General features: G+C 44.5%; 2 protein-coding genes across 5 annotated transcripts in view; one reads left to right on the top strand and one right to left on the bottom strand.

Annotated features, from left to right (window-relative positions):
- gpam (glycerol-3-phosphate acyltransferase, mitochondrial) overlaps positions 1 to 10,252 on the bottom strand; it is an 85,849-nt gene extending 75,597 nt beyond the window's left edge. For 2 of the 4 annotated variants that reach the window (XM_080205855.1, XM_080205859.1), the window contains exon 1: positions 10,001 to 10,252. The gene's annotated coding sequence lies outside the window, so the exon portion shown is untranslated. Of the gene's footprint in view, positions 1 to 665; positions 685 to 1,077; positions 1,349 to 10,000 lie in introns of those variants that run through there. The other 2 variants (XM_080205856.1, XM_080205858.1) reach the window with 2 other exon arrangements.
- Positions 10,253 to 10,501: 249 nt separating this feature from the next.
- Positions 10,502 to 21,609, top strand: part of sfxn4 (sideroflexin 4) — a 31,055-nt gene continuing 19,947 nt past the window's right edge. Inside the window, exons 1-4 of the mRNA XM_080205854.1 lie at positions 10,502 to 10,925; positions 15,342 to 15,407; positions 20,387 to 20,461; positions 20,620 to 20,646. Coding sequence (XP_080061980.1) covers positions 10,890 to 10,925; positions 15,342 to 15,407; positions 20,387 to 20,461; positions 20,620 to 20,646 — 204 coding nt within the window. The 5' untranslated portion in view covers positions 10,502 to 10,889. The remainder of the gene's footprint in view (positions 10,926 to 15,341; positions 15,408 to 20,386; positions 20,462 to 20,619; positions 20,647 to 21,609) is intronic.

Below are 21,609 nucleotides of genomic sequence, written 5' to 3'. Positions count from 1 at the left end.
AGTGTACATCGCAGTGTCCTCATGCTCTCCAGTGTCCACAACCCTGCAAGAGGTTCAACTAACAAATACAGCATGTGAATCAAACCCAGCACAACTTTGGCCCCAAGGCTTAGCCACTCATCAGGTAAACTCACTCAGTCTGGCATCAGGACTCAGAACAATTTAGACTTCACACGTCTAGCACCAACACGCAGCCGGCATAACTTCATACCAATGCTAAAACTTGCTGTGTGAACATGCTGAAAACCAAGTACTGATTGAGTTTTATTTGACACAGTTAATCAAAGCCACTATCATGGAATACTGGAGCAGAAGATTATGATCAAAATATTTTGGGGCTCAAAAATCTTTCGAAACAACTGAATAAGTAGATTATTTGCAACGGGAAACTAATGTGTTTATAAGTAAAAGATCCATTGGCGTAAATTCATTGCAAAACTTCTGGTTAACTCTATGTTTTTATATTTTCAGTTAACCTTTCAGCAATAAATAGGTTAACCGCCATAATAACTCCCACGATGCTAAGAATTGGGTCAGGGTGCATTACAGCTTTATTGTAGCTTAAACATGTCTTGCTCCAACAGCTTAATTAAATCAAATTGTTAACTGATATAAACTATAGTCGAAAATCTCACGTTCATGAAGTTATTTCAAAAAAATCTTACTTATCATTGCAGAATCCCTATTATCAATGGCATAGGCTTTAACATCCAAAGGAGAGAGTTCCTGTGTACGGCACAGTGGTTAGCACAACTGCCTCACAACGCCAGTTCGATTCCCGGCTCAGGTCACCGCCTGTGCGGAGTTTGCATGTTCTCCCCGTGTCTGTGTGGGTTTCCTCCAGGTGCTCCAGTTTCCTCCCACAGTCTGAAAGAGGTGCTGGTTAAGTGCATTGGCCGTACTAAATTCTCCCTCAGTGTGCCCAAACAGGCGCCGGAGAGTGGCGACTGGGGGATTTTCACCGTAAATGTAAATCTACTTGTGACAAATAAATAAATTTCAACTTTACTTTAACCCCTTACCATTTTCCCCACATTCCAGAGCCTCCTATGAACCCATCCCTTCAAGCCCACTTACTTAAACTCTTCTTTCAAATCCTCCAGGTATCCTGTCCTCTGGAAAATTCAGAGCTGCAGCAGTTTTTGTTTTCCCCCGGTATTTACACTTCAGTCCAGCCTCATTACAACCACATGCAGCTTCAGCGAACGTAAGGTCATCACGGTAAGACAAAGCTCGTTTTTATTTATATATTAGTGTATTTTAAAACTGCAAACGAGCACATTTAGAGTGGGTCAGATTTCCAACATTCACAGCAAACCTCGAGCCAACCGAAGGGATCACTGACACAAAACATGCGTCAGCACAGACACACAGCAGATTAATTAGATACGACAGTCTTTTCTGTTTGGAATGCAAACAGGATGCAGGTTGACTGTTGAATGGATCTTATTCTCAGCAGCTTACAAATTGGTGATACAAATTTCCACTGTCAGGGTGGGTCACGCCGCTGCCGCCCCCCCCAGCCACCCACCACTCCCCGTTCAAAAGAATTCCCGGATCTGGAAAAATGAAATAAAAACAGAAAATGCTGGAAATACTCAGCAGGTCTGGCAGCATCTGTGGAGAAAGAAAACAGAGTGAACGCTACAAGTTCATAGAATCAGAGAATCCTAACAGGAGGCCATTAGGCCCATCGAGCCTACAGTGACCACAATCTCACCTGGGCCCTATCCCTTATGTATATACCTTGCAAATCCTCTTGACATTAAGGGGCAACTTAGCATGGCCAATCAACCTCACTCGCACATCTTTAGAGTGAGAGAGGAAACCTATGCAGACACGGGAAGAACGTGCAGACTCCACACAGACAGTTGAATATGGCTCTTCTTTAGAACTGAAAAGGGAAATATGACTGAAAATTTTAACTGTGTTTCTCTCTCCACAGGTGCTGCCAGACCAGTTGGTATAAAGAATCTCGACCCCCGTTTTCCAGCTGTTGGTGATGATTCCATTATTCCCATTTAAACCTCCTCTCGATACATCTTTCGTTCCTTTGCTTGTCCTGTTACCATCTCCTTCTGCTTTGCACTATCGTCCCTCTCATCATTTAACCACTCCTGCATTCCACCCTATCACAGGCCTTCCCATCAATCTCAGTCTGGCTTAAAACATGCTTAAAACCTGTTGCATCACTGACGTTTTCCGGTTCTGATAGAAAGCTGGCAGTCTGAATTTCATAGGATGAGCACCTGGCCAGCTTTTGTTGCCCATCACGAATTGTCCTTGAGAAAGTTATTGTGAGCCACCTTCTTGAACGACTGCAGTCCACGTGGCGTAAGAAGAAATAGAAGCAGGAGTTGGCCTGTTCCACCATTCAATTAGATCATGGCTGGTCTTCTACAACACCATTCTCCTATGCTACTCCCACATCCCCCCCAATGTTTTACTATGTAGAAATCTATTAATCTCTGTCTTGAACATGTTCAATGATTGAGCTCCACAGCTCCCCTGGGTACAGAATTCCAAACAGTCATCATCCCGAGTGAAGAAATTCCTCCTTACCTCAGCCTTAAGTACATGACCTTACTTCAGAGACTGTGTCCCCTAGTTCGAGACTCCTCCTCCACCGCCGCCACACCCCCCACCCCCGAACCTTCCAACTGGCCCCAGCCAGGGGAAACAGGCTTCCTGCATCAACCCTGTTGAGTCCTGTAAGAATTTTGGTTTTTGTTACATTTCAATGAGATCACCTCTTTGTCCTTCAAAACTCCAGAGAATAAAAGCCCAATCTATTTAATTTTTCCTCATCAGACACTCCCTGCATCCCAGGAATGCATTTGGTGAACTTTTATTGCACTCCCTCTATGGCAAACATACCTTTCCTTACATGAGGCCAAAACTGCCACAATACTTCCTATGTACAATCCACCAAGTCTTTATATAATTGCACTCAGACATCTTTACTCCTACTCAAGTTCATCCTCTAGTAATCACGACCAGTAGACCATTTGCCTTCCTAATTGCTTGCTTTACCTGTATATTAGTTTCAGTGACACATGAAGAACATCCAAGTCCTTTCAAAGTTCAACAGTACGGCAGCATGATTACAGTGGTCAGTACTGCTGCCTCACAGCTTCGGTCACTGTCTGTGTGGCGTTTGCATTCTCCCCAAGTCTGCGTGGGTTTAGGTGCTCCAGGGTCCTCCCACATTCTGAAAGACGGCTGGTTAGGTGCATTGACCCGAACAGGCGGCAGGGCAGATTGTGGCGACTAGAGGAATTTCATAGTCACTTCAATGCAGTGTTAATTCAAGCTTACAGGTGACTGATAATAAAATTTTACTTTTAGTTCCCAGCCTCTCAACATTTAAGAAATCCTCTGTATTTGTTTTCCTCCCAAAATGGATATCGTCACATTTCTCCACATTGTATTCCATGTGCCAAATTTCTGTGCATAAGAACTGAAGAAATAGGAGCAGGAGTAGGCCATTTAGCCCCTCGAGCCTGGTCTGCCATTCAATAAGATCATGGCTGATGTGATAGTGGGTTCAGTTCCACTTACCCGTCTGCTCCCCATAACCCTTAATTCCCTTACTGGTTAAAAATCTATCTACCTGTGACTTAAACACATTTAACAAGGTAGCCTCTACTGCTCCCATGGGCAAAGAATTCCAAAGATTCACTACCCTCTGGGAGAAGAAGTTCCTCCTCAACTCTGTTCTAAATTGACTCCCCCATATTTTGAGGTTATGTCCCCTAGTTCTTGTTTCCATTGTAAGTGGAAATAACCTCGCTGCTTCTACCCTGTCTAGCCCCTTCATTATCTTATATGTCTCTATCAGATCTCCCCTCAACCTTCTAAACTCCAATGAGTACAGGCCCAGACTAATCAATCTCTCCTCATAAGCTAATATATCCTTTCTTAAATAAGGGGACCAAAATTGTACACAACACTACAGCTGCGGTCTCACCAGTACCTTGTACAGTTGCAGCACGACGTCCCTGCTTTTATACGCCATCCCTCTTGCAATAAAGGCCAACATTCCATTTGCCTTCTTGATCACCTGCTGCACCCGCAAGCTGAGTTTTTGTGATTCATGCACAAGGACCCCCAGGTCCCTCTGCACAGTAGCATGTTGTAATTTTTCACCGTTTAAGTAACAGTCCATTTTACTATTATTCCTTCCAAAGTGGATAACCTCACACTTACCAAGGTTATACTCCATCTGCCAAATCCTTGCCCACTCGCTTAGCCTATCCAAGTCTCTCTGCAGACTTTCTGTGCCCTCCACGCAATTTGCTTTCCTACTCATCTTTGTGTCATCTGCAAACTCTGTTACCCTACATTCGGTCCCCTCCTCCAGGTCATCTACGTATATGGTAAATAGTTGAGGCCCCAGCACCGATCCCTGCGGCACACCACTAGTCACCAACTGCCAAGCGGAAAAGCACCCATTTATTCCAACTCTCTGCTTTCTGTTAGATAGCCAATCCTCAATCCACGCTAACACTTTACCCCAAATCCATGTACCTTTATCTTATGCAGCAACCTTTTGTGAGGCACCTTATCGAACGCTTTCTGGAAATCCAAATACGCCACATCCACCGGTTCCCCTCTGTCAACCACACTCGTTATATCCTCATAAAATTCCAATTATGCACTATCTGAGCCTCCCCAAATCCCTTTAAAACTTCTCTGTATCCACCTCACAACTCACACCTCTATTGAGTAAACCAATGATGCTGTCAGGAAGAGAGTGCCAGGATTTTGACCCAGCGACAATGAAGGAATGGCAATACAGTTCCAAGTCAGGAAATTGTGTGGTTTAGAGGGGAACATGCATCAGCTGCTCTTGTCCTTCAAGGTGGCAAACTTGGAAGTTGCTGTCAAAGGAGCCTTGGTGAGTTGCTGCAGTGCATCTTGTGGATGGGACACACCGCTGCCACTGTGCGTCAGTGGTGGAGAGTGAATGTTTAAGGTGGTGATAGGATTTTTTTTTGGATGACATTGAGCTTCTTGAGTGTTGTTGGAGCATCCAGTTGAGTGGGGAGTATTCCATCACAATCTGACTTGAGCCTTGCAGATGGTGGACAGGGTCTGGGGAATTAGGAGAAGAGTTACATAAGAACATAAGAAATAGGAGCAGGAGTAGGCCATCCAGCCCTTCGAGCCTGCCCCGCCATTCAATAAGATCATGGCTGATCTGTCGCTGCTCAGTTCCACTTTCCCGCCCTCTCCCCATAACCCTTAATCCCCTCTCCTATCAAAAACCCATCAACCCGCGTCTTAAAAATATTTAGCGAGGCAGCCTCCACCACTTCAACGGGCAGAGAATTCCAGAGATTCACCACCCTTTGAGTGAAGAAGTTCCTCCTCAACTCCGTTCTAAACCGCCCCCCTTTTATCTTGAGGCTGTGCCCCCTAGTCCTACTGTCTTTTTTGAGTGGGAAGAGTCTTTCCACCTCTATCCTATCCATCCCATTCATCATCTTATACGTCTCAATGAGATCTCCCCTCATTCTTCTAAACTCTAACGAGTACAAGCCCAGTTTATTCAGCCTCTCCTCATAGATCAACCCCCTCAACTCCAGTATCAGCCTAGTAAACCTCCTCTGCACTCCCTCCAAGGCCAAAATATCTTTGCGCAGGTGCGGCGCCCAAAACTGCACACAGTACTCCAGCTGCGGCCTCACCAATGCCCTATACAGCTGCAGCAAGACCTCCCTACTTTTATATTCAATCCCCTTCGCTACGAAGGCCAGCATCCCATTCGCCTTCCTGACCACCTGCTGCACCTGCAAGCTGGGTTTTTGCGACTCATGCACAAGGACCCCGAGGTCCCTCTGCACCGTCGCCTGCTGCAGTTTTTCACCCCGTAAGTAATAGTCCTTCCTACCATTCTTCCTACCAAAGTGGACCACCTCACACTTGCCAACATTAAATTCCATTTGCCATTTCCTGGCCCATTCGCCCAGCCTATCTAGATCCTTCTGCAGACTCTCCACACCCTCCGCACAATTTGCCGTTCCACCAATCTTGGTGTCATCAGCAAATTTCGACACTCTACACTCGGTTCCCTCCTCCAGATCATCTATATAAATGGTAAAAAGCTGAGGCCCCAGCACCGACCCCTGGGGCACTCCACTAGTCACCATCCGCCAATCCGAATAGCACCCGTTGACCCCCACTCTCTGCCTCCTATTTGACAACCAATCCTCTATCCACGCTAACACCCTACCCCCAACTCCATGTCCCTCGACCTTCTGCAATAACCTCTTGTGAGGCACTTTGTCATCACGGGATTCCAAGACTCTCACTGCTCTTGTAGCCACATATTTATATGGTTAGTACAGTTCAGTTTCGGGTCAATAGTAACCCCCATGATGTTGGCAGTGGGGAATTCAGTGATAGTAAAGTGTCATTGGTAGGTAGTTCATGGGCGTGAATGTCACTTGCCACTTATCAGCCAAATGCTGTCCAGGTCTTACTGGACTCAGTTACAGACTGCTTTGGATTCTGAGGAGCAATGAATGGTACATATTATGTAATCATCAGCAAATATCTAGACTTCTAACCTTAGATGAAGCACTGGAAGATGGTCTGAGCCAAGGACATGACCATAAGGAACACTTGCAAAGATGTCCTGTAAATGAGATGATTGGCTTCCAACCTTTGTGCTCGATATGACTCCAGCCAGTGAAGAGATTTCCCCATGATTTCCATCAGCTTCAGGTTTGCTAAAGTTCAGTCAAATGCTGCCAAATGATGGGGTGGTAATTGGCTGGATTGGAATGTCCTGCTTTTTATGGACAGGACATGCCCGGTCAATTTTCCACATTGCCCAGCAAATGCAACTCACCTCTTCACACAATGAAAGTCCATCTACACCTGCGTTCAATCTAACAAACCTTCTCAGGATTGCCTCCAACGCCAGTATGTCTTTCTTTAGGTAAGGGGACCAAAGCTATGCACAGCATTCCAGCCATGGTCTAAGTCGTGACTTGCATAGTTTTAGCAAGAAATGCTTCAACCTTGTCTTTTGCATTGGGCTCACCCATCATTAAGGTGTAGATTTTTATTGCGATCAAAGGTTATGGAGGAAAAAAAAGCAGTATTCGGCTAGAGTCGGACGATCACTCATGATCATAATGAATGACGGAGCAGGCTCAAAACAGCCTTCTCCTGCTCCTATCTTCTATGTATGTTGCTACGTTTGAGGAAGTTTCACTTCCAGTTGGTTGCTTAATTTTCCACCATCATTGAAATGAAGGGTATTGAAATATAATTGTGCTTTGGTCTGATCCCTTGATTGTAGGGTGGCTTTATTTTGTCACAAGCTACATTTGCCGTGCTGTAGCTTCATTAGGTACGTTTAGGAATGGCTGTACAGCTCATGGCATGCTTCCAGCACTCCTCACTGAAAAAGGGCTGGTCCCTGGCTTGATGATGCTATCGGACAACAAATTTTATGAAATTGGGCACACAAAATGGAAGCAAACTAAAGCTACCCTCAGAGCCCCTCCACTAAGAACCACCAAGTAACAGACACTGATCAGTAGGCAAGAGCATGCTTTTAGAACGCAAATGAGGGCTGACACATAAGGGAAGCTAGACAGGATGGCACCTACAGGAACTAAATCTCCACCCCATCAAAATCAGCACCTTTAAAACAGTCAAACAACCCACGGAGACACCTAAAATTAGCATAGTTAAGGAGACATTCCTGGCACCTCAAAACCTCTTTTCAGATCAATGACACGTCTATGGTTCAAACCCTGGAGATTCTAATCTAATAAATAACCAGACAAAACAATTAACACACACCTAAAACAATTTCCTCAACACTTGGAAACATCGAGACAGGATGGCTAAGGTCGAATACTGTAAATAAGGTATTAGGTATTAGCATTTGAATCGCATACTGCACTAAAGTTCAGGTATAACTATAGCCTGCTGCGAGGGACGGGCAGAGTGCTTTTGAGACAGTCCGATTGTATGTCCTGACTGTGCTTCGCCGTCGACGTAAAAGAAAATAAAGCTGTGCCGTTATTGAACTTCACCCTGAGTCCGTAGTGGTCATTTCGCCCACTCGCACTAACAATGATAATAATAGTTGATAACAATAATAGTTGAATACTGTGACTATGGCGCAATACTGATGTCACCTAACCTGAGTATTTCCAGCAATTTATTTTTATTTTGGAGTTCCAACCACAGTATTTTGTTTTTGCTGTGATGCAAGTACACAAAGTCTTTAGGATCAAAATGACCCTTGAACCAACAACAAAATTCAAAAGATTCAGAAACATATTTTTTCATGTAGTAGTGCCGGTTTAAAATGGTCCAGTTGTTTCACAAGCTAACATCACTAAACATTTATAAGCAATTCACAAAACTTGCACATGATTAGGTGCACTAACCCGAATAGGCGCTGGAATGTGGTGACTGGGGGATTTTCACAGTAATTTCATTGCAATGTTAATGTAAGCCTTGCTTGTGACTAATAAATAAATGTTAACTTTATGATGGAAAGAGTTGTGTGTGTGTCTTTTAAACCTCACCTTACTTTTCTTAAGCCCCCCCCCCCAGTGTTACTCTATTGAAAAAATAATTCATGAAGCCAGACTGGCAAGGTGAATTTTTCAATAAGATGCACTTTAACCTCTATTTACCACGTATTGCTGTAAATGTGTCACACACCCTTTACACGCACACAGGCACCTCTACGTGTGTTTGCTCACTATGCATGGGTTTGGAATTGGTCATTCCCACTGATCAGAAACATTACCAATACTTTAATCCCGCTTGTGTTATCATGCTATCAGTGGCTCTCACTTTTATCCTTACTGATGAGTTTTCATTCTCATTTTCCCTCATATTAAGGGACAGCCTCCCAATTACTAGAGTTACATAGAAACGTAGAAGGTAGGAGCAGGAGGAGGCCATTTAGCCCTTTGAACCTGCTCCGCCATTCTTCACGATCATAGCTGTTCATCCAATCAATAACCTAATCTTGCTTTCTCCCCATAATCTTTGATCCCATGTGTCCCAAATGCTGTATCCAGACACGTCTTGAATACATTCAATGTTTTGGCATCAACTACTTCCTGTGGTAATGAATTCCACAGGCTCACCACTCTTTGGGTGAAGAAAAGCCTCCTCATCTTTCATCCTAGGTGGACTACCCTGAATCCTCAGACCCTTTGTTCCTGATGCTGGGGGTGTCCGGAACGTTCTCCCTGCATCTACCCTGTCTAGTTCTGTTAGAATTTTATAAGTTCTCTCCCATCATTCACTCTCCATCATTGTGATATTCTATTGTTTTCTTCGTGATTCGATCTCTTTCTCTCTCTGCATCCCCATTCTTAGGCTCTCTCATTCTACTTTAACCTACCTTTTGAAGATTTTCTGCATTACAGCAACCCTCATCCCAAATCATTTCCTATTTTTCTGCATTTCTATCAATCTCTGCCCTTTGTCCTGATGTTGTCTCCCTCACTGTCATCGTTCTGAAAGTACATCTCTGCCAATCTCTTTCTATTCTCTAGCTCTGTTCACTCTAGCTCTCTCTTCTCTCGCTGTCCCCATATCTCCCCCTCTGTTCCCTCTCTCCACATACCCCTCTCTATTCTCTCCCATATCTATTTCCTCTCTTCCCCCCGATCCTCCACTCTTCTGTCTCTCTCAATATCTCCCTCTCTCTCTCTCTCTTCTTTCACTCTTTATTCTCTTTTTTGTCTCTCTCTCTCTATATACATATATATATATATACGCACAGGTATACGCTCTCGTCTCTATTTTACTCTCTCTCTCTACCCCCGTCTCTCAATTCACTCTCTCTCTCTCCTTTCTCGTCTCTATCCTATTCTCTCCCGTCTCTCTCTCTCTCTCTATTATATATATATCTTGGGCTCTCTGTTCTCCCTCTCCCTGCTCCTTGCCGCTCTCTCCCTGCCTCCAGTCGGCTCAGGCCCCCCCGGTGCCCCCAGGCCGCACTCACCTCCAGGCGCTTTTCAGGACATGCTGCTGCTCTCAGCCCCGACCTCGCAACGGCCAACGGCGCCACCTTCACCAGCTGCCACTGACAGACTCTTCATCCACCCGCCGATCCGACCCGGCCTCACTGGAGCTGCCACTTCCAGCCGACACTCCGAACAGCATGGAGGAGGCGGATCCTCCCGCCCGCTGCTTCCTCCTCCCAGCCGCACAGTGGCGCTGCTTCCTTCTCCTGATAGCCGACCGTGGCGCTGCAGCTGCTGCTGCTGCTTCTTCTTCCTCCTCCTCCTCCTCCTCCTCCTCCCAGCCGCACTGTTGGGCTGTGCCCGCTCATCTCAGCTGCCCTGGCGCGCCGTGTTCCCTCTTAGCTGCACAGGGGCACAGTGGCTGGGAGGTGACCCACACCTCCCAGTCGCATGGTGGCGCTACGTTCAGACCTCCCAGCCGCACCGTGGCACCGTGCTCCCTCCCAGCCGTACGGTGGCGCTATGTTCCGACGTCCCATCCGCACGGCGACGCTGCTCGCACTCCTCCCAGCTGCATAGTGCCGCTGTGTCTGCTCCTCCCAGCCGCACCATGCTGTTGTGCCCACTCCTCCCAAACGAACGGTGGCGCTGTACTGGGCTCCAAGCCATGTCATTTTAATTTATTTGATCTGCTGCGATTGGGATGTTGTTAATTTGCTGGTATTTTAGAATTATGAAGCGATCCAAGGGTGAAGAGCGTCGTCCCTGCCAGTGGGAGGATGTTGTTCCCATGCTCTTGCGGCAGCCTGGCCTCGCTGTCAGTGTAAGATGGCGGCTGTGGGCAGGCTGTGGGCTGCAGGAGGTTCAGTCTGAGTCCCAGCCTCACAGGCAGCAGGGGGAGGTCAGTGCTGCTGTAATCCACACCCAATGGAGCTGAATGTCAACCAGTGGAGAAGGGAACAGGTAACTGTGTCGATGTATAATGCTTTAACCGTATTACCAGCCCTTAAGTGATTGCTAGATTCACCTTTCTTCTCCAAATAATTCAGAATCTGCACCTCCATTGTAACAAATCTCATCCTGACTGGTTCACTCCTTTATCTCTGCAACCAACAGCCCAGTCGTAAGGTCCACTCTTCTGGACTGCTGTGCCTGTTCTCCTTATACTTCTATTGTTGGTAAAATAAGACCCCCGCCCCCTTTAAAGATACATTTCACTGCAGTACAATTTGGAAATTGCAGATTGCTCAGTGCAATACAGATCAGTGTGGTTCCATTGTCTCAAATGTTACAGCCCCAGGGCATTTCATACTGGTTCCAGCCACAGCTTTGAGCATAAAATGCTGCAGCGTAGAAGGAGTCATGATGTGGAGATGCCGGCGTTGGAGTGGGGTAAACACAGTAAGACGTCTCACAACACCAGGTTAAAGTCACCTGACGAAGGGTCAGGGGCCCAAAAGCTAGTGTCTTTTGCTACCAAATAAACCTGTTGGACTTTAACCTGGTGTTGTGAGACTTCTTACTGTGTAGAAGGAGGCCGTTCAGCTATCAAGTCTGCTCAGACCACAATCCCATCCAGGCCTTATCCCCGTAACCCCATGCATTTACCCTAGCTAGCCCCACTGACAGTAAGGTGCAATTTATCATGGCCATTACACCTAACCTGCACATCTTTTGGACTGTGGGGGGGAGAACCTGAGCACCTGGAGGAAACCCATGCAGACACGGAGAACATGCAAATTCCACATAAACAGTGACCCAAGCCGGGAATCGAACCCAGGTCCTCGTATTGTGAGGCAACAGTGCTAACCACTGTGCCACCTGTGGTGTATTAGTGCTATAGTGTGGCTTTTTGATATTGAGCCACTGTAACATGTTTCAATGTGTCCTTCAACACGCAGTCTGAGATCTTGGAATGTGTCAGTCTGCAAGACTCGGTTGCAGGTAGTTACTTGCAATGAAAGACCAACAAGTCTCTGGTGGGATAAAGGGTATCGTTCACCAAGTTGATAGATTTCCTGGAACAATTGATGTTTGGCTTGGTATCTGTTTCAGGAATAGTCCATAAAGGAATCCTGTGTTATGCAATTTATCAGGATGAACCTCGACAAAAAGCATTGCATCCCTATCCAGACCCTTCTGGCAATTGCACGTTCCATGCAGAGGTGGGTGACAGTTTCCTCCTGACTGTGGTTTCATGCAGAGGTCAGTGGGCACTGATGCTAAGATGCCCTGCATGTATGAAGGATCTGATGGGGAAGGCACATTGCCAAGTGACATCTTGGTGGTTGAAAGTTCTGTCGATGAGGTGTACTGCCAAATGATTTTGGCAGTCTATTCTGAGAACCATCCCATAGGATGCACTGTCTTTGTCTTTCCCAGGGGCATGAGAATCTCCTGTGGAGGTCACCACTGCCTGATGGGACTTGCGGTCAAAATTATCTTCCTCTACAAACTTTTCAACACTGGGGAAACAGTAATAAGTGATGTTTCTATAACGGGGATCTTTGCACAGCTTGGTGCAGTTATACACAAAGGTGGTCAGTAGGATGGGAATGTTGATGGGGATGTTTTTTCTTCCTCATGCAGAGATTTGCATGTTATTTCCCAGAAGGTAAAGTTTCAAAAAAAGGGCTCGGCGGACTGTCACAGTACAGGAGCAGAGTATGAACCACACAGAGTGATACTGAAATTGCCCCCCCCCCCAAACTGATGATGAGGTTCTTACAATTGACAGGGAGCATTGCTGCCCTCCTGTTTCTGTTTCACCTTACCTATCTGTTCATCCCAGTTCTTGGTGCACATCTTGGCCCTTCTAAATCATAGCTTAAGGTAGTCTGACCTGATGGTGAAGAGTGTTTCTACAGAATGTTGCTTATCTTTTACTGCAATGTACTTCTTTTTGCTGAAGCCAGTTTGAACTGATTGCAGATGTTTGTCAGTCTACAGACTGACAACAGATCCAAACAGACGTCAGCACCATTGCCCAACCAGGGAGGCTTTAATCCTTGAAAAGAAACCTCTGCTCCCAAGGATCACCACGCCCTTACGCTCAGATCCTTCCTGAGGGAACAATTTGATACAGCAGCAAGGGAGAACAGCTTTGTTGACTCCGGATTAGATTGGAAAGCATTCTGTTTCACACGTGTTGATAAAATCTACTCTCCTGATTGTTGGGTAGAACAGTTGGGTCCAAGTGTGGACTCCCTCCCCAAGCCTCGTGTTTGAGAGCATGTTCAATGCGTAGGTGCACAATGGGCTATAACAACTGTCAGCTTCTCCAAGTTAATGAGATCAGTGTCCATTCTTCTATCTCGGATGACACCAATCTTATCTCTCAGTAATACTGGGCTAGCAGAGATCTTCCTGCTGTGTATAACGCAAGTCTCATCAGGCTGGATCACCAACTCCAGAGCAGACTTCAATGGATCTTGGATGGAAAGTTGTAGCCCGTGTTGAGCAGAGTAACAGGCCATCAATTTCTGATGTCCTCGGTCTCCCACTTCCGCTTGTAGATGAAACTAATGAAGCCTCTCCTTGTGGATTGTGACATGCTGCTGGCTGGATACATGCTCCAGTCCCACTGAGCCCGGTACAGCTCAGCTGGTAAACCATCACCCCTGGGGGTTTTGCTCATTTCAAAGAGCATGACAGCCTTCATCAGATCATCCAGAGTTAGTAGTTTGTCCAAATCCACCTGCATGCTGCCGTCTGATAACGCCATGATAGAGGAAGGATTGGGAAACTCTGCTGAGCCTTGTGTCACGCATCCTCTCTTAAAAAAATGAGCTGTCTTCTTCCTTCAGGCTGCAGATTAGCGAGCTCTCTCTCTGTGGCTTCCTGCAGTTGACAGTCAGGTGCAGTGGGTCAGAGAAAAGACCGGCCTGACGTCAGTGCAGCTGACTGCAAATGTATGGGGAGAGAAAAACAAAATTCTATGGTGGAACGGAGAGACCTGCTTGGTTTTGAACAGGTGTACCTGTGTTGCACTTAGTTTGAAGGGTTGGTGAAGGTGTTGTACAGTTTGGTGTGCTTTAGCACTCCCATCGGGAGTCTGAACAAAGGCTTTGCAGCTGAAACCACTGCCTAGGATGATCAACTTAGATGTTGCCAGCAGGAATGGAAGCTGCTGCCAGACAACTGGCCGCTTGCTGTTTAGAGCCGGGGCGTACACCTTGATTAACAAGAGAGTGGCATTTTGTGCAGAATGTCTACTTCAAGGAGGCAGCCACCCACTTGTTCCTTTAATTGAGGGATGGTGAAATTGCCTCCCTGCAACAGAATAGCCAGAAGAACAGCAAGCGTTTCCTCCTGACCAGGCCAATAGCTCGTGGGACCATCACCATCACCTAAGATGCTGTAAGATCAACTCAATCCAACATCAAAATACTGTGTTCTTAATGCCATACACATTGTGATTTTTAAACTCTTTTTCAAAGAATAATGCAAAGCCTCTAACAACAATGTTCAAGATTGAAGTGATGTTTGGGTGAGTGGTGCCTTAATTTTTTTTATATTCTTTGCTGGCAAGACCAACATTTGTGGCTCATCCCTTGAACTTAGCAGCTTGTTAGATCATTTCACGGATAGTTAAGAGTCAACCACATTGCTGTGGATCTGGAATCACGTGGGTGGCATAGTGGTTAGCAATGCTGCCTCACAGCGCTAGGGTTGGATTCCTGGCTTGGGTCACTGTCAGTGCAGAGTCTGCAGGTTCTCCCCATGTCAGCATGGGTTTCCTCTGGGTGCTCCAGTTTCCTCCCATAGTTTGAAACACGTACTGGTTAGGTGTATTGGCCATGCTAAATTGTCCCTCAGTGTACCTGAACAGATGTTGGAGTGTGGCGACAAGGGGATTTTCACAGTAACTTCATTGCAGTGTTAATGTAAGCCTACTTGTGACAATAATAAATAAACTTTAAAACTTTAAATCCGGTAAGGATGTCAGATTTCCTTCCCTAAGGATTTGACCATTGCTGAGACTAGCTCCCGATTCCAGACTTTATTAATTGAATTTAAATTCCACCATGATGGGATATAAACCCATGTCCCCCTGAGCATTAGTCTGGGCCTTTGGGTTATTAGCCCAGTGATACTACCGGAACTCCAGTGTCTTCCACACAACCAAACTTCACTAACTTCTGAGTTGTTTAAAAATAAAGAAAAAACTTTTCATTGTTGTTGAAGAGTGTTTGTAACAAATATTTAGAACCAATGGGAAAAACAGCTTAATGAGAGTACAGATATTGGCTTTTGACTCCACAGTATTTTCTGGAGAAAATATTCACAGCACAAATAATACATCGGAGTCATTATTTTATAAATCGATTTTTGCTATATTGTATTTATTGTACTTAGTTTGATTGTTGTGTTCTGCAGTCCTTCTTCCATAGGTTATTTCGATGGTTGGATATTCTGGACCCGACAACCCTATTAGCATCAAATGTAAGCAGAGTTTTCCTTAAAACAGAGTTAATTACGCATTGTGTTGTGAATGATTATACATGCTTGTCTGTATTGAAGGGGTTTAAATGCTGTTTAATGATTTGAAATTCTCTTTGTTGTTGCCACATCTGTCCATGGCCTCACCCCTCCCTGTTCCCTTGATCTCTTCTCGCCTCGTGGGCCTCCGAGATAGCTATGCTTCTCGAATTCTGCCCTCTTGAGCAATTTCAGTTCCTTCGTCATTGGCAGTTGTGCTTTCAGCTGTTGAGGTACTAAACTACTTAAATCTCTCCACTCCTTTATCTCATTAATCTCCTTCAAAAACTCCTTAAAACCGATCTCTGATCAAATCTGGGTTTGTCTGTCCTTAAAGCTGTACGCTGTTAAATGTCAAGGTTTGCTTTATAATTCTCCTTGGAAACACTTGAGACGTATAATGTATTAAAGGCATTAAATAAGTACAAGTTGTTGTTGTTGTTGTTGTAAACCAGTGAGTGTCATAGCATAGATGCTCTGCAGCCAGAGGCCAATGGCGTCTTAGCCTTTTTCCATCTGTAACTCTTAATTGATTTCATAAACTACATGGTTGTTATATATTCCCAGAACTAGACTTTACCGCTCTTAAATTCTTAACCACTGGTAAGAAGAAGTAAAGTGAAACTATTTGGAAATGGGACAGGGCCAGCATCTATAGAATAAGTGAAAGGACCACTGCCTGAAGTCACCAGTTAAGGCCTGTCCTTTACTGCGTCAGTCACATATTAATTGTGTTTTGCTGTAGTCAGGTGGTGGCCATTCACTTGTGCTTCTCTACCTTTTAACTAAGATCCAGAGTAGGATCAGGTGTAATGCCTGTTGTCTGCTTGGATCAAGTATGTTTTTTTTTCGTGGGGGAGCCATGAATTTGATTCAATTTGAATTGGTTTTTGGAGCAAGCAAGGAGATGGATCAGAGCTTGACACATCCATTCTGCGCACTGGCTTTGAACAAAGAACAAAGAAAAGGACAGCACAATCACAGGCCCTTCAAACCTGTGCTGACCGTGATGCCCTAACTAAACTATAAAATAAATTTTCTGCCCTTACTTGGCCCATAGCCCTCTATTCCATCCCTATACATTTACGCATTCAAATGCCTCTTAAGTGTTACTAATGTGCCTGCTTCCTCCACCACCTCTGGCAGCACATTCAAGACACCCATTTGGTATTTTTAAGAAAGGAACATAAATAGGAGCAGACTGAAACTGTGGTTGTTGGATTCAGAGATGTGTGCTGGTAATGTGCACCTCTGTAAATCAATGCTGATGAATGTGTATAAAAATTGGCTTCAGTCTTATCCTTCAACTACAGGCTTTCTGGAGTGTAACAGCACGTAATAGAGCCTCCCTCCAGCATGGCACTGTGTCATTATAGCTCTCAATCAAAATCCTAGTAAGGAAGAAAGATCATGTTGGCTTGGAGATGCTTTCACATACTACAATTCAGTATTATATCTGAAAAACACAAGAAAGACTTGATATTTTGTAGCACCATTCACAACCTCAGGACGTACCAACTACTTTGCAACTAATCAAATGCTTTATAAATATAGTGGTAATGTAGAGCAACATCAGTTTGCACACTGCAAGGTCCCACAGTAATAATGAGTTAAATGATAAGACTTTGTTAGTTTTAACTATAATAAATACATTCCTATGAAATGCAAGCCACTCATCTCAATCCGGTTTTCTCTAATCTAATGGAGCGTCTGATGAATCATCTGATTATCTGCAAGCATATTTGAACATTAGCAAGAAATCTAATTGGCCTCATGACTTGTCATATTTTTAATTCTTTCACGGGGTGTGGCATCACTGGCGAGGCCAGCATTTGTTTCCAATCCCTAATTGTCCTTGAGAAGATGATGCTGCGCTGCTTTCTCTTAACCACTGCAGTCCATGTGGTGTCGGTACACCTACAGTGCAGTCAGGGACGGAGTCCCAGGATTTTGACCCAATGACAGTGATGGAACCACAATATATTTCCAAATCAGGATGGTGGATGTTTTGGAAGGGAACATGCAGGTAGTGCTGTTCCTAGTTATCTGCTGCTTTTTTATTCATTCATTCCTGGGACGTGGGCTTTGCTGGCTGACTATTTATTGCCCATCCCTCGTTGACCAAGGGCAATCAACTGCATTGCTGTGGCTCTGGAGTCACGTGTAGGCCAGATCTGGTAATGGTTTCATGGGAATCTGTAGATTTTTAATTTCAGATTTTTTTTATTGAATTCCATTTCCACCACCTGCTGTGGCAGGATTCGAACTTGGGTCCCCAGAACATTAATGTTTCTGGATTAATAGTCGAGCGATAATACCACTAGGCCGTTGCCTCTCCCTGCATCTTATTCTTCTAGGTGGTAGACATTGTGAGTTTGGAAGGTGCTGCGTAAGGAACCTTGGTGAGTTCCTGCAGTGCAGTCTGTACATAGTACACACAGCTATAGTGGTGGGAGTAAATGTTGAAGGTAATAGATGGACTGTTGTTGGAGCTGCACTCATCTAGGCAACTGGAGAGTATTCCATCACATTCCTGACTTGAACTTTGTAGATTGCAGAGGGGCTTTGGAGTCAGGAGGTGAGATACTCAGCAGGGAACTCCCAGCGTCTGACCTGCTGTTGTAGTCACAGTATTTATATGGCTAGTCTAGTTCTGTTTCTGGCCAATGTTAACACCCAGAATGTTGATAGTGCAGTACTCAGCGATGGTAAAGCCATTGAGTGTCAAGGGGACACAATTAGATTCTCTCTTGTTGGAGATGAAGGTTGCCTGGCACTTTTGTGGCACAAATATTACCTTTCAGCCCAAGCCTGAATGTTGTACATGTCTTGCTGCATATATTCAGTATCTGAGGAGTTGCGAATGATGGTTGAGTAACCATCAACAAGCTCCCCCACATCTGACCTTACGATGGGGGGAATGGCATTGTTAAAGCAGCTGAAGATGGTTGGGCCTCAGACACCACCCTGAGGAACTCTACAGCAATGCCCTGGAAGGAGACGATTGACCTTCAACAACCAGAACCATCTTCCTTTGTGCTAGGTGTGACTTCAATCTATTAACAGTGATTAAATTTTGCAGCCATAAGAGGGTCAGTGCAGAATAGATGCAGTTCCACCTTAGCTGCAGTGTTAGCTGTGGGTCAATAGCTATCACTTAGTGCCACACTGTCACAGGTGCTGCCTTTCAGCTGAAAGGTTAAATGGAGGCCCCATCTGCCCCCTTGGGTGAATGTGAAAGATCTTTTGTGTGATATAAAAATGAGCAGGGGAGTAATTTAAGCCAATACTTAGCCTTCAATCAACATTGCAGAAGTACTTTATCGTCATTGTCACATTGTGGTAGCTTGCTGTGCATCATTTGGTTTTCGTATTTCTGACATTACACCAGCAACCACACTTCATAATGACTTTATTGGTTTTAAAGTGCTTTGGGATATACCCAGGTTGTGAAAGACACAATATAAATGTAAACAAAAGAGAAAATGCTGGAAAATCTAAGCAGGTCTGGCAGCATCTATAAGGAGAGAAAAGAGCTGACGTTCCAAGTCCTGATGATCCTTTGTAAGCTGGTCTTTTTCTTGCAGTGCAGTACAGTGCATTGCGAGTCATAAGGTAAATGTTTCTGTTGTCCTAATATAATGGGTTGGCTGACCCACTTTGAACAATGCCAGATCTGTGTACAGCTGAGAGCGAAATCGAAGCCACAGTGATGAAAGTCCAACTCAGAACTGAAGTAACGTTGATTGAAGACTGAATGTGTCATCAACATTTTCAGATAATCTCATTTCATCCACAGGAAGGTGGATTATTTTGAACCAAACTCTTTGTTGGTTGATGCCTGTAAGGTAATTAGAAGGCATGAGTTCAATTGTAGAGACTTTTATTTTTGAATTGCTGCTTGAATCAATTGACAGACAGCCACTTTGAATCAGTGTTAGAACATCTTAGATATTCTGTGGGCAAAAACCCCAAACCATTCGATTGACATGCTGGAACTACTCACCGCCATTTACCAAGCACAAAGGAATGTGAGAAAAGCTCGTATTTCCTTTCAACTGCAACATTATCTTGTCCACAAGGTATGAGATGGCTTTGCACTGTATTCGTTGAGGTTATTGTTATGAACCTATTGTTTAGCCCAGGATTGCCACCTTTACAACTTAGAGTAACCCAGATGCCCCTTCTGTTGATAAGCTCACTGAAAACATTGAGACACAGGATGCCCTTCACATTCACAAATGCACAAATTTATCATGAGTGGAGGGGAAATATCTGTCTTTCAGTCTTGCTCCTCACATTGTATTTATTTATGAATATGTTTGTAAATTATGTTGCCACTTACTGTCTTTTGGAGGTGAGATCTTCAGCTCTTTCGGTTTTTACATTGATAGGAAGATAAAAGAACAGTGTTCTGTTCCCCTTTTTTGCCCAGTCTGATCGGTGGATTCATCCATTTCTATGCAATGGTTGGTAAGTCTACCCAAGAGTCTCTCCACATGATCGCAATGGAGAGGAGCAAGTGGTTGGTTCTCTTCCATGTTTCCATCCTTTGCCAAGAGGTGCAAGGATATTCCCTTGACATTTTTCTGCTTTTGAAACACACCCTTTGTCCAGGTTGTTATGCTGCAATGTCGTTGGTGAAGCAAATCCCCTCTTTGCCTTCAAGCCCACAGTGGAATCTTGTGCCATGAATCTGTGTCCTTCCACTTAATGGAACAGACCTTTGGATCTGATGCATTCCCAGTGGCCATATCACCCAATGAGCAAATGATTTCCAGGTATTACGATTAATGGAAGGGACTTGGGGATACCATGTGACACTGTGCAGTGTTCAAGTTAATGAGCCGAAGTTTGTCAGAGGTAATTATAGATGGTTGTTTCTGATGAATTAAAGCCATCTGAACTGTTTTTAAAAATTGCACTTGTGAATTCTTCAACAGAAGGAAATCAAGAATGCTCAAACTCTGCTTCGGGACAGCCCCCCGAGTCTGAAGGAGACAGTGAAAGATGAAAAAGTGAGTGAGATAGACAGCAAATATCAACTACTGTTAGAGATAGACATCTTCTGGCAGGTTTTCACTTTATAGCTTATTCATTTATTGTAGCTTGTTTTTGATTTTGTGTTAGTCTGCTCAATTTGTTTTTCAAATCATTTTACCTTTTGCTCTTACAGATTAAAGAAGCTTTGAAACTTACTCTGGTGAGCAACGTTTTTTTGAATACTGGCTGAGCTCATCAAGGGCATGTTGAATCTCTGAAGAAGATCCTTTCTATAACTCCATCAGTACTCGTTATCCAAAAATATCAGTAATACATTAAAGATGGCATAATAGGTCTTCAGAGGCAGAAGTCCCTTCACCAAAATCCCTTTATTTTCAATTCCAACAGCAGCAAACAGAGTGCTATCAGTCGCAATCTACCTTCGGGAGTGCCAGAGGAACTGACAATCCCAGTTAAATACAAGGAAAAGACTCCCTGATTGGTCCATCAATTGACTCCTTAATCAGGGATATCTTTAGTGTTGAACCAAATAAACAAAATCAAATTGACTTAAGGACAACACAAAAAGGGCAGTTCCCTAAAAGGAGGGGAACCACCTGAAACAAAAAACAAGGCACTCCTTAATCAGGGAGTTCATATTCCAATAGGCCAACCTCAGTGGCCTGATTGAAGTCATCACAGATGGGCATGTGAAAAAAAGGACAGGAACATCCAAATTAAGAGGGGGAGAAGCTTCTCGAGCCCATTCCGCCATTCGATAAGTTCATGGCTTATCAGATTGTGATCTGAACTCTACTTTCCTGTCTATCCCTACATCCTTTGATTCCCTTGTCAATCAAGAATCTGTCTAACTCAGCCTCCAAAATATTTACTGACCCTGCGTCCACTCTGAGGAAGAGACTTCCGCAGACTGACGACTCAGAGAAATTGATGGGCTAAATAGCCACCTTCTGCATTGTAAAGATTCTGCAGTGACTAATGGATTGTCAGCCAAGTTGCCAACCAACATGTAGACAGCAAGGTCCTGTAGACAGCATTGAGATAATCAGACTCTTCTTGATAATTTTAATCGCGGGATAAATGGGAAATTTTTGTAGTTTGCCCACGTGAACAGCAAACAACAAGCTGGTGAAAGATACTTCTAATAGAATGCTTTGAATTC

This window comes from Carcharhinus amblyrhynchos, chromosome 17, assembly GCF_965287045.1.
Source record: "Carcharhinus amblyrhynchos chromosome 17, sCarAmb.v2.hapA, whole genome shotgun sequence".
Lineage (NCBI taxonomy): Eukaryota > Metazoa > Chordata > Chondrichthyes > Carcharhiniformes > Carcharhinidae > Carcharhinus > Carcharhinus amblyrhynchos.
This window is presented reverse-complemented; position numbering and strand designations above follow the sequence as displayed.